The sequence below is a fragment of the Rana temporaria genome, chromosome 6 (assembly GCF_905171775.1).
Source record: "Rana temporaria chromosome 6, aRanTem1.1, whole genome shotgun sequence".
NCBI classification, from domain to species: domain Eukaryota; kingdom Metazoa; phylum Chordata; class Amphibia; order Anura; family Ranidae; genus Rana; species Rana temporaria.
Genome location: NC_053494.1, coordinates 163,657,551 through 163,680,712, shown reverse-complemented (window position 1 = coordinate 163,680,712; position 23,162 = coordinate 163,657,551). Strand labels below are relative to the sequence as shown.

The 23,162-nt window shown below is 42.1% G+C and overlaps 2 protein-coding genes across 2 annotated transcripts in view; one reads left to right on the top strand and one right to left on the bottom strand.

Moving 5' to 3' along the window:
- The window catches only part of CIR1 (corepressor interacting with RBPJ, CIR1), a 45,888-nt gene extending 41,077 nt beyond the window's left edge, over positions 1–4,811 (bottom strand). Inside the window, exon 1 of the mRNA XM_040357720.1 lies at positions 4,422–4,811. Within this exon, the coding sequence (XP_040213654.1) occupies positions 4,422–4,493 (72 nt within the window). The 5' untranslated portion in view covers positions 4,494–4,811. The remainder of the gene's footprint in view (positions 1–4,421) is intronic.
- Positions 4,812–5,128: 317 nt separating this feature from the next.
- On the top strand, positions 5,129–20,933 carry SCRN3 (secernin 3). Its single transcript, XM_040357719.1, has 8 exons — positions 5,129–5,270; positions 8,152–8,321; positions 8,415–8,596; positions 8,695–8,894; positions 11,928–12,140; positions 13,505–13,667; positions 17,145–17,325; positions 20,378–20,933. Exons 2-8 carry the CDS (start codon positions 8,166–8,168, stop codon positions 20,525–20,527), a joined length of 1,245 nt encoding a protein of 414 aa, XP_040213653.1. The 5' UTR covers positions 5,129–5,270; positions 8,152–8,165; the 3' UTR covers positions 20,528–20,933.
- The last annotated feature ends 2,229 nt before the right edge of the window (positions 20,934–23,162 follow it).

Below are 23,162 nucleotides of genomic sequence, written 5' to 3'. Positions count from 1 at the left end.
TATGCCATCCTATTACAGAACTTCTTGGCGCAGCATCCAATACGGGTGAGGGAAAAATGGGAGAGATACGTGGGCCAACTGGATGGAGAACAGTGGGAAGAGATATTTCAAGGGGTGAGCATTTGTTGACTGAATGTGGCCCAGCGGCTCACTCACTTATATATCATCTTTAGGGTATATTATACGCCGCAAAGATTGCAGTTGATGGGGATGCAAAATGAAGATACATGCACTAGATGTAAGCGTGACCATGGGGATCTTATCCATCTCCTGTGGAGATTCCCCAAACTGCATAAATACTGGGCCGAGGTAGTGAGTACTGTCAACTCGGTATTTGGGGTATCTATACCTGTGGACCCCAGGGTATGTCTATTGGGTGTATTGGAGGTGTACACAAGAGAGACTGTTCATAGAGTGCTATTCCAGGCTAGGAAGTTGATTATGTTTTACTGGGGATCGGAGAACCCTCCGACCTCGAGGGAATGGATTGTTAAGATAGGAGATATGCTACGTACGGAGAAACGTATCTACCAACACAGGGGGAGTACACGGAAATATGAGAATCTTTGGGCTCCGTGGCTAGATACGCCGGGGCTTTCCCCGGAGGACCTGGTCCTGGACAGGTTGTTGGGACTGAATGTGGGATGAGTAACACAGCATGGAAATTTGAGGGTAGTAGAAGTGGTGACATTGTAGTAATTATAACACTGCTGTATTTTGTTTTTGATGGCTGACTGTATGGTCATGTTGCTCAATGTATCGTTGTCAAACGCTGTATACCACCTTTTCATCAATAAAAAACTTTTTGTTGGATAAAAAAAAAAAAAAAATAATCACTTCTCACAAGTTTTCCTGACACCAAGAAAAAAAAAAAAAGGTGATGGGGAGTTACCTTTGGCTAATTGACAGCCTCAGCTCTGCACCTATGAGGTGTGTGTGTGTGGTGAGGGCCGGGGTTTATGGTCTCTTCCCTCCAATCAGCTCTAAGAGCTCTCGTCACTGAGCTCTGCAGATTGTAACTTCACGTGGGGTTTTTTTTTCTGACAGCTCAGAGAAGCTTTATAAATTATGGACTTTGAACAGATGTAGAGAAGACTGCCGTCAAACAGGTACAACTTATATAGGAGGATTTGTTTCATCTCTGTGTCACCTGAGGCCAGTCACTTCGCTGGGTATATAAGTGTTTACACCCACTTTATTAGTAAATAAAGCAGTCTCAGTACCAGAGATGCCCCTTACTAAGTCAAGCTTTATACTGGGGCTTGAGTTCCTCTTTAAAACTCCATTTCATTTCATTTATTGGCCATATCTAATTATCCAAGAAAAAACACAATCTAAACATAACCAGTGGATGGGGCTCAATTACTGGGTGTTCAAAGAACCCTAAACTGCAAGAAATATGGAGTTTGCCATCGTTGAACACCATTTAAAAATGACAGTTGCCTGGCCGTCACTAACCCCAGACAAGTATGCATAGAACTATTAACAATTTACATGTTACACGTTTGTTCTGGGTCAGATATTCAGAAAGTATTTTAAAGTGGAACTTTAGTCAGAAAATGTAAGTCTCGTGTCTGACCTAGGCATCCAGTTCACAGACGCTCAGAAAGAAAAGATCCTTTAACTTTTCCCAAAAGTTCTCTATAGAGCTGGCGGTGCGGAAATGCTGAAGGGACGATGCTGCAAATCTTCTGGGACTGTCCCAAACCTGCCCCCTTTTGGTGGGAGGTGATCTGCACACTCAAGCACCTGGCGGCCTGTCTGCTGCACCTTTCAAGAAGGCCGCATAAGAAATATAAGGCCTCTCTCACAATCCAGTTGCTGAATGCAGCCAAGGCATGCATCCCCTTTGATGGAGATCGGAAGATCCCCCATCCAAATATCTTAGGGCTGTTACTGATCAAACATTTTGTGTTCGATTAATCTTTTTTTTTTTATCGATTAATCGACTAATTTCAATTAATTATAACGCACATACAGATCCAACTACTTTTAGCTGTTCTCTTTGCAGGCTGATTCCCAGTGCAGCTACCAACCACTGGAAAATGGATAGCAGGACACAAAAAACACACAAAGGCAGCACTTGATGGGAATAGCATTAAAACTTTTATAGTCTTCAAGTAGGTAACCAAATAAATATTGCACTGGAGATAAAATCGATGTAGCTACATAAACTGTATAAATGGTGCAAGTAATACCAAATGGTACCAAAAGCAGTCATAAAACCATGTAGTCAAGTATGATACTGGTATAAAAATGTATACAACGATACCACTGCTGAATCCAGATGAGGAGAGGTTAACATCAGTCCGTCGGCATGTAGATGTCCCATGAAGGGAACTATCACAACTCCCAGTGGATGGTTGTAGAATCCCAGGTTGATAGAGGGAAGTGATAGAGGGAAGTGTAACAGCCCTTGCGTGTGGCAGATAGAAAGGTCCCACCGGCATGCAGATATGAAGGCACAGCAAAGGAGCCCTTCAGATGGATATGGCAAGCCCCACCGGTGTCCGTGACGTCACCCGGATCTCCGACGGAACTCCCTGAAGGCCCAGAAGCCGGCGGAGAGGTGAGTACCAATCGATCGAAAAGATTTTGATCGATCAAAAAAATTAAAGATTAATCAATTAATTAAAAGTTCATTTGCACAGCCCTAATTTGCACACCACGATCTCCTTCAGCCCAATCGCGGGTCCGGCGGACTCGATTGCCGTGGGCATACCCACGATCATCTCACGGAGAGATAGAACGGGGAGATGTTAGTTTAAACACAACATTTCCCCATTCTGCCTAGTGACACTGATCGTGTTCCCTGTCATCGGGAACAGTGATCAGTGACATGTCACAGCAAGTCACATCCTCTGATAGTAAAAATCACGTCCTAGGAAACACTTAACCCCTGCACTGCCAGTGTCAGTGTCACAGTAATCAGTGCATTTTTATAGCACTGATCGCTGTAAAAATGACAATGGTGTCAAAAATGTCCAATGTGTCCGCCATAATGTCGCAGTCACGATAAAAATCACTGATCGCCGCCATTACTAGTAAAAAAAAAAAAAATGAATAAGAAATGCTATAAAACTACCCCCTATTTTGTAGATGCTATAACTTTTGCGCAAACCAATCAATAAACGCTTATTGCGATTTTTTTTTAACCAAAAATAGGTAGAAGAACACATATCGGCCTAAACTGAGGAAAAAAAGTGTTTTATATATTTTTGGGGGATATTTATTATAGCAAAAAGTTAAAAAAAATTGTTTATAGTGCAAAAAATAAAAACCGCAGAGGTGATCAAATACCACCAAAATAAAGCTCTATTTGTGGGAAAAAGAAGGACGTCAATTTTGTTTGGGAGCCACGTCGCACGATTGCGCAATTGTCAGTTAAACCGATGCAGTGTCGAATCGCAAAAAGTGGCCTGGTCATTTAGCAACAAAATGGTCCTGGGCTTATTTGGTTAAAGTGTATTTAAAAAAAAATGTGCTTGAAAGACCGCTGTGCAAATACAGTGCAACATAAAATATTGCAACAATCGCCATTTTATTCTCTAGGGCATGGGTCTTCAAACTACAGCCCTCCAGTTGTTCAGGAACTACAAGTCCCATCATGCCCAGTCATGTCTTTGAATGTCAGTGGGTTACAATGCCTCATGGGATGTGTAGTTCTACAACAGCTGGAGGCCTGTAGTTTGAAGATCCCTGCTCAAAAGAAATATATAATATGTTTGGGCGTTCCAAGTAATTTTCTATAAAAAAAAAAATACAGGATTTTTAACTTATAAACAACAAGTGTCAGAAAAGGGTTTAGACTTTAAAGCAGAGTTCCACCCAAAAATGTAACTTCCGCTTTAAGTACTGGTGACCCCCTGACATGCCACATTTGGGGGGGCCAAGCGGGTCCCAAGTTTTGACAGGCACCCACCTCTCACTTCCTCCCCTGGCACGCAGTGAGTGCCCAGCTGTGAAGGCACAGCCACGTGCCCACAGTTACAATGCCAGCGCCGAGGAGAGGGAGAGTAGCGAAGCTTCGGGCGGCCGCATTGCTGGACCGTGGGACAGGTGAGGGTCTGATTATTAAAATTCAGCAGAGTTATCGCCAAGAGTGAAAGGAAATCCTGAAATTTGTCACCAGACTAGGAATAGTGGGGTTATCTTCTAATGGAGAAACTAGTTTTGGTGACAACAAGTGATTCTCTCATTTTAGATGGATTTCTCTCACTTCCTGTTTGGTTATGGGACAGGAAGTGAAGGGAAATCTCCCCAATGGGACACAGATGGCAAAAATAAACCTTACAGGAGGTTATAACCCTCCCTTACTCTATCCAAAATAAAAAAAAATTGCCTATAGTCCTACTATAAAAGGTGTGTCTTGATACAGACGTCAGTGGTGATAGAATAATAAGAGGAATACATTTTCTCACCTTCTTGATGTTGGATTTGGATGCAGGATGGAAATCCTTCTTACACATGAAGTTGGCAAATGACTTGCCCATGGCTGCGGCTCTCCAGGGACGATCTCCCCTACCAAACCTCCAGGTCTGTCACTGCAGTGCCAACACCAGGCAGCTACCCGAACCACAACAGCCCAGGGACTGCCCACTTCCTGCTGTTTCCTTCCGGATGTGCGTCGTAGAAAGGGGCTGTGCGAGGAAAACGTTCCCAAAACAATGATACATTCACTTTCCAAAAAGAGTAATTTCCTGGGAAATTAGTCAAAAGTTTACTATCTCAGAGGTTATTTTATATGTGATAAAACTCGCTATATCGCAGAACTGTGTACTACGGAAAAATGGCCGCCAAGCACATGCTAGTACTAAAGCGGAGACAAGTTTTACACCGCTCTCTTCCTCCCTCACTTGGCTGGTAATGAGCTTTTGTAAGAACTTCCGCTAGTGGCTGTCAGACTCTAGTTTTCCACTCACAATATGACGCCTTGGCAAAATTTTGTCTCCGTCTCTGCGGCCATTTTGTATGAGATAACAATCTCATCATCATAGTAATGTGAACTACAGAAAAATGGCCGCCGTGGCATATTATGGTACTAAACTGGAGACACGTTTTGCACAATCCCTCTCTCGGCATTCACGGAAATTTTACGCTTTGTGATAACGTCATGACGTCTGGACGCTATTGGTTGGCAGACAGTCGTTTTCCAGTCACAATATGGCGCCTCTGGCTTAATTGTGACAGCCAGCTGTTCGTCGCCTGTCTGCAGGGGAATCTGCTGGACACACGCAGGGAGATCTTCCCACCACAGTGCCGGGCCATAGGTGACTGAGGGGGGGGCTGGGTGTGTGTTCTCTGTGTTTATTATCTCATGTATTATGTGTGCTACTGACTGACATTGTTTTATAGCAGCTTTGTGTATTAAAGTGTATCTCCAGGGAAAGGCTTTTTATTTTAGTTATGCAAAGAGTGGAGAGAGGGTTAGAGCCTCTGCCAGGTTTCTATTGTCTGTGTCTCCATGGGGGAGAGTCACCCCTCTGTACCGGTGACCAGGAAACAAGTGAGCGGTGGCGGGGTTAATGTAAAGGAGGCCCCAGAACCAGGGGAAGTCTTCCAATGGGGTCACCTGCTCTAGAGGGGATTCCTAACACTTTGGGAGATTTCTTCTAACTTCCTGTTGCTTTTTTGGGACAGGAAGTGAAGGAAAATTTCCGTAGTGGCACACAGACAGCAAAAAAACAAAAATATATGTTGCTGGACGTCGGGTGGTTATACCAGGATGATGCCCACTGCTGCAGGCATAAACCTGGTACGGTTTGTAGAGCCGGCGATCTCTTGGCTCTCTGACTCCGGCCACTTGGCTCTCTTGTAAAAGCAATCCTAGCAGCTAACTAGCTGCTGGATTGCGTTTACATACAGTGGGAGGGGACATCTATTCTCCCTCTCCTGTGGCTTGCTAGGGCTCTCCCGTCCCACTGGGGGACCTGAGCGGTCAGCTGGTGCATCCACTGGCTGGTCGGTGAGCAAAACAAAGCCAGGATCGGCTCTGATCAGCTCCCGGCTATGGTAACCTGGAAGCGATGACCTGACATTACTTCCGGTTTACCCGGGTGTCAACGGTGCCATTTAAAAAAAAATCAAAAGCATTCAAAATCTTTTTTTTTTTTTTTTAATGCTTTTAGGGACAGAGGAGGGATTCGTCCCGGGCACTATTAGATGGCGGGCAGTTCTCGACAGAACTCTGGCAACACTGTAATCCGCAGTGTTAATTTTGGCAGAATATTTCGATTAAGTTTTAGTTTTTTGACTAAAATGCCATTTTAGTCATCTGCAATTTGTTTTAGTTCTAGTCGTATTTAGCCGACTAAATCTGCACTACGTTTTAGTCAACTAAAATCATTTTAATTGACTAAAATCAAATGGATTTAGTTAAATTGTAATGCATTATTTAAACATTTCTCTAGAATTTCCAAACTTCTTCTATACTCCTGGAGTAAAAAATTCTATCATCATGTTATTATTTATAATTTTAAGGTTAGAATGAACTCATGGATCCAGATGTTCTAGGGACTATGGAATTAGTAGTGTACATAGAGCAGCACAGTGGGGGGGAAAAATAGAAAAAATAATCAAATATAGAGTGTGCTATTTTTAAAATGCCTTATGCCAGGCTGTCATGCTGATCCACTGGCCTCAGTTTATACCGTGAGCTTTCCTTGTTGCTTACTCAGATCAATAATGCAAAAAAATATATGGGCATATGGTTTAGCATGGCAGCCAGCCACCTGGCATTTTCAGAAGTCAAGCAATATGTTGTGTACCTCTCATGTGAGTTATTAAAAAAAAAAAAAAAGATTTATTATATCATCCATCAAATTCAGTAGAAGGTGCTTCTCCCTGCTGTCATTGCTGTGTTTGGCCACCAGGTGGCACATGAAGTTGACTTCTATGCCAAGCTATAGTATCGGCTTTGCAAGTTGTCATTTTATTGCATATTAGACGGGCCATTGTGAACAGACTGGTATTAGAAGAATTAGATTTTATAAATAATTAAACCGGATATTTATTTAATGTAGAAATGTTAATACAGTACATCCAGCATTTGTAGCCTTGATAATAGAAAAAGGATTGAATGAGTAAAAAGTCTATCAACGAACAAGTGGACTTTGTGGGCATAACATGAGACAGTATTTGTCTAAAAAATATACAAGTCTTTATTAATAAAATATACTAATTAAAAAAACATTTAAACATACAAAGCACCCTAGTGACTGACAGGATCAGCAAGTACCCAATACAAAAGGCATGGAAATATAGAAGTAAATCAAGTCCATGTGGATACATATACTGTACAAATTGTATGAATAAGTAGGGTCCATAGGCTTCTCCATGAACTCGTGTGTGTTAACATGTTTTGCACATTGCTTCTTCAGGACTTTTACTGGGTAGGTGCTAACACAAAATTAAAAACAATGAAAAAAGTACCGGAAGTATACATAGTGTTGAGATGTATATATCAAAATATGCAGTAGAGCAGGGATATGCAATTAGCGGACCTCCAGCTGTTGCAGAACTACAATTCCCATGAGGCATAGCAAGTATGACACCCAGAGTCATAGGCATGATGGGACTTGTAGTTTTGCAACAGCTGGAGGTCCGCTAATTGCATATCCCTGCAGTAGAGTATATATCAAAATACTGCATATTTTGATATATACATCTCAACGCTATGTATACTTGTGGTACTTTTTTCATTGTTTTTAATTTTGTTTTAGCACCTACCCAGTAAGTCCTGAAGAAGCAATGTGCAAAATGTGTTGACAGACAAGAGTTCATGGAGAAGCCTAAGGACCCTACTTATTCATACAATTTGTACAGTATATGTGTCCACATGGACTTGATTTACATCTATATCTCCATGCCTATTGTATTGGGTACTTGTGGATCCTGTCAGTCAGTAGGGTGCTTTGTATGTTTAAATGTTTTTTTAATTAGTATATTTTGTTAATAAAGACTTGTATATTTTTTTTTTTTTGACAAATACCGTCTCATGTTATGCCCACAAAGTCCACTTGTTTGATAGAGATTTACTCATTCAATCTTTTTATATATATTGGATGTTTACATAGGGAGGGCCCCCTCTTTCTATAGCCTTGATAATAAATATTTAGAGTTCTAAAAGTCCTTCTCTAAATTCTATTCCAGGCAGTGGAGGCAACATGGAACCCTGCTCATGTGACACTTTCGTAGCCCTCCCACCTTCCACGGTTGGTGCCCGGATTATTTTTGGAAAGAACTCGGACAGGCCTAGCGATGAAGTACAGGAGATTGTATACTTTCCTGGAAAGTCTTATGGAGCAGGAGAGGAGCTGGAGGTAATCATTCCTGAGATGCAGAGTTTTCTTCATAGACATATAGGACTCAAATGGTTAAGTTTCTTATTTTTATTACCTCTGCTTTCCTACAAGTGCACATACATTAAGATTGAGCAAGTGGGGAAGACACATGCCGTGGTATTGAGTCGGCCTTCATGGTTGTGGGGAGCTGAGATGGGAGCCAATGAATTTGGTGTTTGCATTGGAAATGAAGCAGTGTGGGGAAAGGAAGAAATTGATGATGAAGAAGCACTTCTTGGCATGGACCTTGTCAGGTTGTAAAAATAAACATACTTCTAAAGCTAGAATAGGTAATCGGGAGAATGTTTTTTTTTTTTTCATATTCTTTACTATATTTTCATATCTCTTGTAGACTTGGTTTAGAGAGAGCAGACACAGCAGAAGGAGCCCTGGATGTCATTGTTGGCCTGTTAGAAAAGTACGGACAAGGAGGCAACTGCAACGAAAGTCCGATGACATTTAACTACCACAACAGTTTCCTGATAGCGGACAGAAAGGAAGCCTGGATCCTGGAGACTGCTGGCCGGTATTGGGCTGCAGAGAGAGTAGATGGTAATTTGTGCTACCAGTGCGCCTAAAAATGACTGTAACATTGTTCTGATCTCTCTCTCCCCCCCCCCCCCTCTGGCTACAGGCGGTATTGCATGCCATAGAAGTCGATGCAGAACAAATTATTTTAATTTCCATTTAATTTCTATGGGGAAACTCGCTTTGATATACAAGTGCTTTGGGTTACAAGAATTCTCCTGGAACGGATTATGCTCGTAATCCAAGGTTCCACTGTACAGATAATGGATAGGTGTTGGTAAGTGTATAAAGCCCCCGCCCCCTTTCAGTTATTGGGTAAAAAAAACATCCCTCTATTGAAAATGGAGATGGAAAATAAATACCCCATGACAAAAGTTTCCCTAATGGCTTGTGAATTTTGTAAACTTTATTTTAGGGGTTCAGCAATGCAGGTGGAGAATTGGTTGAAAGGCTGCTACAAGAAACATCACAGGGAACTGAAAATTGCATATGATTCTTGAGGGATGGGTTTGGGATTGTCATCTTAAAATGATATTGAACCCCGATTTGAAAAAAAAAAAAATCAATTCAAGTATATGTTCTAAACTCCAAAAAAGTACCCTCTTTTTGAACGCTCAGTCTCCTCTAAATTCCTTTTTTTTTTTAGCCACTCCCCCTAGCAGCTCCTGACATTGATAATGGGATTTGTAGTGTGCATAGAGCAGTGTGTCTGGCCGCACCTAATCTGCACTACTCATTCCAAACAAACACAAGTGAGAGAGAGGTTAAGGAATTTATGGAAGAATTACAAGAAGGCAGAAAAACGCACCCAAAGTACGATTTAATGAAAATGAATTGCATGGCCATTAAGTCGTGGATGTGTATGGATTATTTTGGGAGAATAAGGATATCGTTTAATTTCGGTTTACAACTCAAAAATGCACTCCAGATGCATACATACTGGTGCGTTTGTGATGCGTTGCAGTGCTTATTTTTTTTTTACCAAAGTTTCCTAAAGCCTTGGTTGTTTTTTTATGAGTTTTTCCTGCACTCCAGTGCAGTTCCATGCAGAAAAAAATGCAGCATGGTTTAATTTTTTTTTTTTTTTCTTACTGCACTGGAACGCAGTGCACTGGTTTGAAAACACATATAACCTACAGGCCATGCATTTTTGATGCAGAAAACGATCAGTCATCCGATGAGAACGGACCGATGGAACGTTTTCATTGGTTAACCGATGAAGCTGACTGATGGTCCGTCGCGCCTACACACCATAGGTTAAAAAAACGATCGTGTCAGAACGCGGTGACGTAAAACACAACGACGTGCTGAAAAAAACGATGTTCAATGCTTCCAAGCATGCGTTGACTTGATTCTGAGCATGCGTGGATTTTTAACCGATGGTTGTGCCTACAAACGATCGTGTTTTTTTTCCCCATCGGTTAAATTTAAAGCAAGTTGGCTTTTTTTTAACCTATGGTTAAATAACCTATGGGGCCCACACACGATCGGTTTGACCGATGAAACCGGTCCATCAGACCGTTGTCCTCTGTTTAACCTATCGTGTGTACGAGGCCTCAGGCGGGACATTCCAATGAAAACGGTCCGCTGGACCGTTTTCATCGGACATGTCCGCTTGGAGATTTTGGTCTGATGGTTGTACACACCATCAAACCAAAATCCCTGCGGACAGAGAACGCGGTGACGTAGACGACACCGACGTTCTCTATCGCGCAAGTTCAATGCTTCACTTTTCTGTCCTGGGAAAGATCGACTGTTAATTATTTGGGCATGCAATGCAATATTGTGCCCAAATTAAATGTTATATTATTTTTGTTGAGACAGTTTTATTTTGGTGGTATTTAATAACTACTGTTTTTTATTTTTCACATGGAAACGAGCACTGTGTACTTAAAAAATGTTAGAAAAACCTGCCTTCCCGGTCAGTATTTTGTGCCAGTGCTCACAAATACACGCATATGAGCATAAATATTAATCTTACCTAGGAATATATTGTGTGTGCGAATACGCATATACAGTACGCTCAAGTATTAAAAAAAAAACGTGTAAAACAAACAGATGAAATTACGTTCACAAAAGCAGATGCTCAAACATCAGTACTGTGTGCAAGAGGCCTTATAGTTGGTGGTCAGTGGTGACTGCCCCTTTAAATGTTGTTGATCAGTGGTGAGTGCCGCATAACTTGGTCAGTGGTATTTTTCCGCATCGGTGGTCAGTGTGTCCTCTTTACCATCCATATGCCTCCTATGTTCCCCCTTGCTGTTCTCCGTTTGTCAGTTTGCTTAGTGGCCCCCCTTTTGTTGACAGTCAGTGGGAGCAGTTTTACTTGTAGGATTAGCAGGGGAACTGCTAAAAGAGCAGTAAGAAAGATCATTGGGAGAATCAATGGTAGAGGAGAAAGGGGTGGGCCCTCAAATATAATCAATAGTACTGTTTACATTTGTGATTACTGTGATTGGCCTTCACAGCAATCACAAGGCAGAGCCACTCCGACTGGCTCTGTGCCTTTAGTATGTGATCTGAGCTATGTAATGACAGCTTGATCCAAAACATTTAAAGGTCCGTGCCTTATTTCTGGAGTGCCATTTATAAACGATACTCCAGAGATGCACGTCCAGCATTTTGTACTTTTAAAACATAAGGAGGTAATGAAGTGGTTAAAAATGTTTATCTGAGCAATGAGTAGGTGCCAGTTGGGCTACATAAAAGACATCCAGGCTGCCAGTGTATCATTATTGTTATTTATGGGGTGTTGCGTACTTGATCATAGTAAAATCCTAGGCCCTGTTTTATGTACCAAATTGCTTGTGTGCATCAGACAATGGATGCTTCCAGTGTCTGTAGCTGTAAAGTAATATAAATCTGTCAGAATAAAAATGAAGGAACTGCCAGTGCTGAGCAGGTTCAGGTTCTGGGGCTTTAATCCACATAATAATAGAGCTACTTTGCATAATGGTAACCCTGGCCCTGCTGACCGGTTCTCTTTATGTGCATGTGATCATAAGAAAAGCATCATGGAGTATCAGATGATTGCAATTTTGTTGTATTTTCTGACAGAAGGTATAAAGAATATATCCAACAACCTTTCCATCACCACCAAGATTGATCGTGAGCACCCAAGAATGAAGGAGTACGCCAAGACGAAAGGCTGGTGGGATGGGAAAAAAGAGTTTAATTTTGCTGCGGTGTATTCCTATTTCAACCCCTCTAGATCGTCATCTTCTGGAGACAGATTTTGTGAAGGCTACAAACTGCTCAGAAAACACAAAGGTGAGCTTAACTTGGCACTAAATGTGATATTTTATTGATGTGATTGTGTTCATGAGTTGTTCCCAAAGTGCAGTAAAACATTTGTAGAGAATTTGGGTGTCCTGTTTCCAGAAATGCCTCCAAATTCATATGTGGAAAGTATAGAGTATTTTCTGTGAGCACAAAGTTTGAGTGACTATAGCAGATTTTTTATTAATGTTTTTACCTTTTTAAAGTGTTTGTTACCCTAAAAAATAATAATGGATCCTGTTCCATGTTATACAGCACAGTGCATGTGCTGTGTAATTTGGCCCCCTGTATACCCTAAAATACCTGGCTGGTTCTGCCCTCCCCTCTGTAAACTGACCACGGTATATCATGGCTGCTGAGCACTGACACTGTCGTCAGTTTATGTGCCTCCGTCATCCGCAGCCCTGCTCTGTCCTCCTCCCTCCCTGCCTGTCAGCTCTTACCAGTGCCGCTCTGCTCCCATCCCCTCCGCTCTAAAATGATGTGAGGTTAATACAATAGCCTCTGTTGGAGAACAACATGCGCCCCAGTGTCTGTGTTCTATAAATTGTGATTTCCACCTTATTTCAGAGCGCCGCTCCGCACTCACGTGACTGCTTGTCTCTCTCCACTTCTCCTTCTCGTCTTCTCTCCTCCCGGGTGATGTCAGCGGAAGTTCTCAACCCCTCCCAGCTGTAGCTGTCAGACTGGGAGAAGACAGAGGCGAGCAGTCAGGTGAGCGCCAGGAGACGCTCTGAAATAAGGTAGAAATAGTCATATTTTTTTTAAAAAGCACATACTCATGTTATCTAACAGAGGGGATTGTATTAACATTGCATAGTGGCTTTACAACCACTTTAATTTTGTTTGTGACCTATTTTTAACACTTGTGACCTTAATGAAGCCTTGACAGGGAGCTGAACCCAGCTGCAGCCCAAGGGTACCACGGTATATAGTTTTGGGGGTGCCCAGACCTCATTATGGGATTAATAAAGGCCAATAAGCAAATCCGCTTCTCCATAAAAAATTATTTATCTGCTGCCGTAAGTACCGACGTACAATGACGGTGATTTGTGCTAAGTGGTTAAGAAATGTTGCGTATCCACATGTGTTACAGGTCAATCTAGACCACACACTTGTTTCCAATTTACTCTTTGTGTTCACATTGGGCAACATTATTGTGCATTATATTTTATACCACTATGGGTTTTCCCACCATTTACATAGAATCGGCGCACCTTTTACACTATATCAATCACATTTCATTCCTGGTATTCAGGGTTTTTCAGGTGCAGCAAACTTAATTGAATTGTCAGCGCTTCCCTTCACCTACACACTATAATGCCACTTACCTGCTCTGTCTTCATGTCTGTTAGGAAACATCACGGCTGAGAGTATGATGGAAATTCTGTCAGACAAGCCAAGTGGCATTAATATGGAGGGCGGCTTTATGACAACTGGAAGCATGGTGTCCATCCTGCCACAGGATCCATCCCAGCCCTGCTGCCACTTTTTTACTGGAACTCCAGACCCCTCCAGGTATGTGTAGAATATGGAGGGAATGGAGGTTGTAATCTGGGTCTGTCAAGTTTAAAACTATGGAATGACACAACTGGATGCATTTCTTAAACAGCAACCTACCATTGGGCCCGAGCACTGTCACATGGTGACAGGATCTGTACAGCATCTTTTGGGACTTGTGGTCATTTTACTAAGAGATAAATATCACATACATGTTTGCCTTACTAGAAGTCACTATTTTTATACAGGATTTATATAGTGCCAACAGTATATTCAATACAATGTGTTATTTAACAAATGCGATACTTACATTTTAGTGTTATTTTATTTTCTACAGGCTAACACTGCACCAGAGGGAATTGTTCTGTGAATGAAGACACTCTGAAATATTGTGAAACTATGAAAAAAAGATTGATACTTGCTTCCCTTGTGATCTGCATGCTGGTGTCAATGTATTGTTAACAGCCCCCCAGAAGTAGATCAGAAACGCAATGCATTTATGGGCACCAAATCGTATGGTACTGTGCAATTTTGGTGCGGCGCATTTTTAAAAGTAGTGCATACTTTTTCCGTGTTCCAGTGAGAGTTGCAGCCCATTCAAATGAATAGACTGTAAAATCGCACCGCATGTGAATGCACAGGTTGGAACCCGTGTGATTCCGGTGTGAGCCGACCCTCACAGAACAATCTCCCTCTAGTGCAATATTACAAATTATTTACATTCCTGAGCTAAGTGCAAAACATTAACACACAAATGTTTTCTTTTAACTAACCGGCCAGTGGAGCTTTTTGTGCATTTTACATACATTCCTTAAATATTGGTTTAGAAAAAAGCTGCGCTGCAAAATGTGAGAAAATATCAACGTGACAGTCAAATATAAATGGGTGCTGCATGCACAAACCACTAGTGTAATCTGAAATAAACCAATGAATAGTGCAAAGTCCATATGAGTGGATGAATCGTAGAGAAAATCAAAAGAAGGCAGAAAATTCTCCAGATGGGTGAAAAGTATCCTGGCAGTATCCCGTGAATCTGTAAGACAGATGAAAGTGTCCTCCACCAGTATATCCTAGCCGCTTACCAGATAAATGAAATAATCAAGCATGTAGCCAAGTAAAACCACCGAGACAGTTTCCAGGATCTCCAGGGTACGTTTTTCAATTTCACAAATCGGACCACTCAATCTCCATAGCATAACCCAAAAGAGAGAAGGCTGACATAGTGTATTACCGTAAAAAGGGTTTTTAATAGTAAAAAGTGTTGCACTTACAATTATGCAGTTAAAATCGTGCGTGTAATATGTTTAGCCGGCCGGCTGTACTGTCCGCTCGTCCTTCCGGATAGACAGCGCAAATCGTGGTGACGTCGGCACGCCGCTCTTCCCAACGCCGTTTCGTCCAATGACTTCTTCCAGGGGTACGAGCGGCGTGCTGACTCACCACTCTTAAAGCAACAACAGCGTCCAGGACCGCCCAGCTCCGAGCTTCGGAGATCGCGGGCGCAAGCCGCCATATTTGAATTGGGATCCTTTCCCTTATTACACGGCAATAGAAAAACTCAAAGGCAGACATTAGAGAACCATAAGGTATATTAGTACCACATAATTCTTATAATTTGAACAACTGAATGATCAAAAAGCTAATTGAGAAGCTAATTAAAAAGGGGGATGGGTTATGCAAAAGGTAGAACACTCTGCATAATACCCAACCCTGAAAAATCAAGAGGAAATATGGAATTAAGAAGTAAAAAATTACATCAATTATTTTATAATAAAAAGGAAAAACCACAGAAATATAAAAAGGAAATACTAAAAAATGTATATAAAAATATCCCTATATGTATTTTCAATCACAGGATATACAACATTATTGCTGAATAGATAGCAGTTAGAATACTGCCATCTTGTGGCCACAGCAATAAATTAAACATTAAAACTTTTTACATAGTAATAAAGCCCTGGGAGATCAAAAGATTAGAACCTCTATTTAGGGAGGATCCAAAAAGTTGACACTCAAGGTATATAGTTCTCATCAAATATTATATTAAATCTAAATGTCCCTGTACCAAGGTGCATTTAATAAAAAAAATTGGATTATATAAATATCCGTATCCTTGATAAAATCTTGGAAAAAAAATTAAATTAAAAGGTAGACCATGAAGAGAAATATAAGGTATAAAAAAGCCCAGATGTACCGAAACTCAGAGCTGGTTTACAAAGGATAATAATACAAATATCAGAATCAACCATTATCTATAAAGGCATTAACATCAGTCTCTATGTTTAATCCGAATGGGACATATGTACGAATTTTGTATATCCAGGCCATTTCGAGCCTGGATAGTTCTCTCACCAATGAATTACCTCTCCAATGGGGGTCGAACTTGTCGATCCCAATAAAAAGAGTGCCTTCAGGGTTGCAGTTATGGTATTGATAATAATGGCTGGACACTGAATGCTGTAGGAATCCAGACCTAATATTGGTGATATGTTCACCCAATCTAACATTCATCGGTCTTTTGGTCCTGCCAATGTATTGCAACCCACATGGGCATTCTAGAAGGTAATTCCTTAAATATTGACTGCTTCTACCAAATTCGCAGCTGAAACGGTGATGATCTGCTGAACAGCTCTCTTATCTTTTTGCAGAGATAAGAGAGCTGGAGTTCGCACTGCACAAGTGTGAACCCAGCCTTAAAAGTCCAAGGGGGCAGCCACTGATGCATGTTTCCCTACTTTATGCTTCAGGGATGTTGGCAGTTCCACACATCTAATTCCCACAAGCAATTTTTATGCATCCTGGTGCAATCTCTTCCCCTGGTATTCAATGCACATGCACTTTTTACATGATGTAAAAAGAAAATCAGATTCATCAGACCAGACCACCTTTTTCCATTGCTCAGTGGTCCAGTTCTGATGCTCACATGCCCATTGTAGGCATTGTGGACATGGGCCAGCATGGGCACCTTAACTGGTCTGTGGCTAGTCAGTCCCATACACAACAAACTGCAATGCCTGTTTTTTCTGCTTTCAACACTTCAACTTCAAAGACCACATTTACTTGCTGCCTAATATATCCCACTGACTTTCAGATGTCATCGTAACGGCATAATAAATGTTATTCAGTGGTCATGAAGTTTTGGCTGATCAGTGTATATTCCTTAGAGGCGACAGTCGTGGCTATATCAATTTGTCTATTGCAGCACACTGTAATGCAACTACAGTGAGTCAACTACTTTTGTATCATTTTATACAGTTTCAGGTATACAAAAATCAGTCAAATTTTTGCCTAACGCTGGTTGTACAGAGGGCAGTTTTCTAGAATGTCCACTTCCTTTGGATTGCACCAATTAGTGGCAATGCAGAGATATATGCCCAGCCAAGCTGCCAGTTAACCTCAAATGTTGGAATTTGTAATAACTACATAAATCGGTATTTAAAAAAGTGGAATCAAAGGGAACTAATGTTTATTCTTCCCAATTTTATTTCTTCCTAGATCTGTGTTCAAGCCCTTCATTTTTGTGCCCCAGGTTCAGCAGTTTGTAAGAACAGCTTCACCCGTGTTGGGCTCTGATGATCCCGTCAAATTAAATCCAAGATTCCAGACAAGACCAGACAGGAGGCACGAGCTTTATAAGAAGCATGAAAGAGCTCTGAGGTCCAAGGAAACATCACAGGTAGATAGAACTATCACAGTTCATAGTAGAGGCTTCTGTACACCACATTCATTCTGAAATCAGTTTAAGGAAAAGGGGTACTTAACCACTAGCCGACCGCGCACCGTCATTATACGGCGGCAGGTCGGCTCTCCTGGGCGAGAGCCCGTAGCTATACGGCGGCTCTTTGAGCCGCCACTAGGGGGCGCGTGCGCGCCCCCGACTCCCGTGCGTGTGCCCGGCGGGCGCGATCGCCGCCGGGCACACGCGATCGCTCGTTACAGAGCGGGGACCGGTTGCTGTGTGTGTAAACACACAGCTCCCGGTCCTGTCAGCGGGAGAAACGCTGATCTTCTGTTCATACAATGTATGAACAGATGATCAGTGTTTCCCCTAGTACGGCCACCCCCCCCCCCAACAGTAAGAACACACAGGGACATACTTAACCCCTTCCCCGCCCCCTAGTGTTAACCCCTTCACTGCCAGTGGCATTTTTATAGTATTCCAATGCATTTTTATAGCACGGATCGCTATAAAAATGCCAATGGTCCCAAAAATGTGTCAAAAGTGTCCGAAGTGTCCGCCATAATGTCGCAGTACCGAAAAAAAAATCGCTGATCGCCGCCATTACTAGTAAAAAAATATATTAATAAAAATGCCATAAAAATACCCCCTATTTTGTAAACGCTATAACTTTTGCGCAAACCAATCAATAAACGCTTATTGCGATTTTTTTTTACGAAAAATATGTAGACGAATACGTATCGGCCTAAACTGAGGAAAAATTTTTTTTTTATATATTTTTGGGGGATATTTATTATAGCAAAAAGTAAAAAATATTCATTTTTTTCAAAATTGTCGCTCTATTTTTGTTTATAGCGCAAAAAATAAAAACCGCAGAGGTGATCAAATACCACCAAAAGAAAGCTCTATTTGTGGGAAAAAAAAAGGACGCCAATTTTGTTTGGGAGCCACGTCGCACGACCGCGCAATTGTCAGTTAAAGCGGCGCAGTCCCGAATCGCAAAAAGTCTTCTGGTCTTTGGGCAGCAATATGGTCCGGGGGTTAAGTGGTTAATCAGTGACTTGCTAATACTAAGAAGGAAACAGCACTGTGTAAAACCAAAAAGTCTACCCTTCATGTTATAAAAGGCTGCATGCTTCAGATCTTCACTGAAAATCTTCAGGCTGTGACACTTCCAGAAAGGTGGGATGTTTTGTCCCTCCTGCTGGCTGTTATGTCACTACAGAACAAAGGGAGGTGGACAGGTAAGTATTATGCCTTTTTGTTTTACAATTTATTTTATTTTTTTTCCCCTGCAATAGTTATTTTTAAAATGTACCGTATATACTGAAGTATAAGACGAGGCACCTAATTTTACCACAAAAAAAAGGGAAAACGTATTGACTCGAGTATAACCCTAGAGTGAGAATGCAGCAGCTACTGTAAGCGGAAAAGAGGGTCAACAATGCCCATTTGCACGCCTCACTGTGCCCATTGTCACTGTACCTGAAATTGACAGGCTGTGGGAGTCCATTCATTGTTTAAAACTCGCAATCTCCTCCTTGTCCCTTCTGTGATGGGTGGAACTGTGTCTGCTGAGAAATGCCTATCACAGACGTTCTCTCATCCTCGGACTCAGTTTCCCAGCAGAGACTGTGTTCAGTGTTCCGCCAATCACGGACGTCCTCTTGTCCGAGGATGAAAAGGCGTCCGTGATTGGCGGAACACTGAACACAGTGTCTGCTGGGATGGGTGAGAATGAGAGAACGTTCGTGATAGGCTCAGCAGACACAGTTCCGCCTATCATGGAAGGGACAGGAGGAGACCGCAAGTTTTAAACGATGGATGCCCGTAGCCTCTCAATAATTTTAGGTACACTGACTCGAGTATAAGCCGAGGGGGGCATTTTCAGCCCAAAAAAAAGGGCTGAAAATCTTGGCTTATACTTGAGTATATACGGTATTTGTAAATTTTGTTTTATGCACTTTTTTTTTGTGTGCATTTTCTAGGGGGAGGGAACTTCTTTGTACCTTTTTTAAAAACACATACGTATTGCATCTATTACCAGTCACCATCACCAGGGCCGCTGTTAGAAATCACGGGGCCATGTACAGCCTCCTACAAAGCCAGGAGGAGGTGCACTGTGTTGTGCTCTCACCTCCTGTTAGAAGAGCGCTCCTCCTTACAGCACAAGACAGGGGCACACTTACTGTAGATAGCATTGCACTGTACACACACAGTTTAATTGCCGCCCTATCTCCTCCAAGGGCTGCTCACCTCCCGGCAACAGAAAATATGGACGGGGCAGTAATTAAACTGTATGTGTACAGTCCAATGTGATCTACAGTAAGAACGATCCTGTCTCATGTGCTGTATGGAGGAGGGCTCTTCTGACAGGAGGGGAGACCACAACACAGCGTGCCGCCTTCTAGCTCTTTCCTCTCTGCTTCAGCCTCCTGTTTCCTTGTCCCAGTCCTGAGTGCGGGTAGGGGAAGAAGCTCAGCAGCGGCTAGTCAAGCACAACATCCTGGGGCGGGCGCAGAACTGAAATCTGGGTGGGTACATCCCACCCCAGCACCCCCCTAAATCCAGCCATGTGCGTCTCACCCAGCAACTGAAAGACTGCGGGAGGGAGAAGGGGAGTAGCTGGCTTTCAGGGTGAGAAACAGAGGGGATTCATTGTTCTGTCATTCTTAGTTCTCTGCTCCACCGATCCTCCTGCAGCCCAGGCCCCCTACAGGAAGACTGCTGGTCGTGTGTCTCTCTCTCCCCCGTCCCCCCAAAATCATTGGCCCTGACCATCATTCCTAGAGAAAATGCACTTTTGGTACAGTAGAGGTCTCATCTGTCATGGTGAAGAAGAAGTTACAAAAGAAAGGAAAAATTACTTGAAATTTATCAGTTGGACAGTTCTGAGGTGAACTTTTATTTAATGTAAGGGTTGTAGTGCTTTCAGAAACGTACACAATATGTGTATACTATGGGTCAAGAATCAGTGTTTTGTTAAGGTAAGTTCTTGGCACTGGTTTATAATAGCAAATATCTGTGCACTTTTTTTTTTCCATTGCAGGTAAAGGAGTTGTTGAAAAAAATTAAAAACTTTGAAAAACAGAAACTGGAAGAGGTAGACTCATTGCTACAGAATGGAACTAATGATACCCCTGCTGTAGCTTTACTGTTTTCCAAATGTGTGGAGGAAGAAATGAAGATCTATGAGTGATTGCAGCATGACACTTTGCAGAATCAAATATTAAATAAGAGTTATCGGCCATTTCATGTAAAAACAGGTTTGTGAATCTGAATAGGATGCGATAAAATTTGCTTTGCCATCTGTCACTCATGTATACATACAGTATACTGTATATATACCCCTGACTTTCACACTAATGGGAAGGCTTTCTACAAAATATTGGTGTGTGTCTGTGGAATTTTGTGGCCATTAAACTAGAAAAAAATTGTGATATCAAGTACTTGTGTTAGATGAAAAGAATTCTCGCAATCCCATGTTACAAATCCTCTCAAAGATGTTTAATAGGGTTAAAGTCAGGGGTGTCTGTGCAGGCCATTTGCATTCCTCCACATTAAATATCTCAAGTCATAGTGCCATTGGCTATTTTTGGATCAGATACTTACCCGCCTTTTTTTTTTTATAGTAACAGAGAAATATTAATAAGATATGTAAAAACTGTACATGTAAGGACCGGTTTGCACAGGTTTGAACCCCCACAATCCTGTGCAGCGGAGATACTTTTAAAAATGCGCTGTTCCAAATCGCATTGTACTGTAGTACCATGCAATTTGGTGTCTGCAAACGCACTGCATTTGGGTGCCATTAAAATTATATTGGCACCTGCATACAGATCGAGGGCAGTGCGGGTCGAGATATGCACACAGAATGTGCCTTTGCCGCACTGCATTCTGGTGTGAACCTGCCCAAAGGCCTCATTTACACCGGCACTGTAATACTTGCATTTAGAAGACATTTTCGAAATGCATGTATTGATTTTTTAAAGGTGCCACTTAAAGAAAACAATTCTGTGCAAGCAGGTTCTGATTAGATGCTTTGAAAATGGATAAACCTGCTATAAGGCAGGGACCTTTAAAAATGTTGGGGAAAAAATTATCTGGAAGGCTTAAAAGTTGTTTATACTTTCCAGATGACTTTGGCTGCTTTTCAAAAAGCACACACTTGTGCGGTTGTTAAGGCCTAAATATATTTTTCAATATGCTGAATTATGCTTTTCTGTACAGTTTTCTTACTGTAAAATCTATTTTTTCATTGAGAGATACAGTAATGTTAGGACATTCTTAAACAGTCAAATTATACTGCTGCATTCAGGAGGTTGGGACACTGGCAACATAAAACAAGCCAGTCATGTACAACCCCAATTCCAAAAAATTGGGGCGCTGTGTAAAAATCGACATAAAAACAAGTCATTGCACATCTCATAAACCCATATTTTATTTACAATAGAAAACATATCAAATGTTTAAACTGAGCAAATTAAAAATTCTAAGAAAAAAAAAAGGGTAATTTTGAAACTTATGGCAGCAACACATCTTAAAGTTGGAACAGGGCCATATTTACCACAGTGTAACATCTCCTCTTCGTTTAACAACACTGTGAATGTCTGGCAATTGAGGAGACCAGTTGCTGGCATTTCTGGAGAGGAATGTTGTTCCATTCTTGCCTCATAAAGCATTCTACCTGCTCAACAGCCCTGGGTCATCTTTGTCATATATTTTATTTTTTTGCTAAGATGTGCAAAATTTTTTCAATTGGTGAAAGGTCGGGACTGCAGGCAGGCTAGTTAACCACTTCCCTACCAAGTCATGGTAAAAAAAGGATTTTTGTACTCACCGTAAAATCCATTTCTCTGAGTTCATAGACGGACACAGCCTTCATTGACCTTAGGGTTATGCTTCTTCCTACCAGGAGATTTAGGCAGAATTCTACAGCACTTAAGGTGTTAAAAACTTTCCTTCATGCTGCTCCTCCCAGGGGGCGTGGCTCCCCCAGGCATAACCCACACCCTGCTTTAGCAGCCTCAGTTCGTAACAAGCAGTACAAACAAAGGAGGGGTGGGTGCTGTGTCCGTCTATGAACTCAGAGAAATGGATTTTACGGTGAGTACAAAAATCCTTTTTTCTCTTTCGTTCATAGACGGACACAGCCTTCATTGACCTTAGGGACGTCCCCAAGCAGTGTCAAAAAAATTCGAGGGGTGGGAAAAATAACACAGCAAAAACAGGTTACACCCCAAACAAAAACCGGAGTTACTCAACGGAGGAACTCCAACCTTAAACTGCCGCCTGTAACACCCTGCGGCCAATGGAGGCATCCGAAGATGCACTCACATCCACCTTATAAAACTTTGAAAAAGCGTGGACCGACGACCAGGTCGCAGCCTTACACACCAGTAACACAGAGGCTTGGTGTCGGAAAGCCCAAGAGGCCCCGATCGCCCTGGTCGAATGCGCCATGACCCGAAAGGGGGGCGCCCGCCCTTCAGGGCATAGGCCTGAAGCACAATCCGTCGGATCCACCTGGAAATGGTGGCCGACGAAACTGCCAGGCCCTTACTGGGACCGGACACAGACACGAACAGCGAGTCCGACATCCGGAACGGAGCTGTCGCCGACAAGTAAACTCGAAGGGCCCGAACCACATCCAAAGAATGTAAAGTGGCCTCCTTCGGGTTCTTCGGCTGAGGACATAAGGATGGAAGAACAATGTCCACATCCAAGTGAAAAGCCGAAACGACCTTAGGGAGAAAAACGGCTGCGGCCGCAGCACCACCTCATCCTTACGGATGACCAAGCAGGGAGCCTTGCAAGACAAGGCCACCAGAACA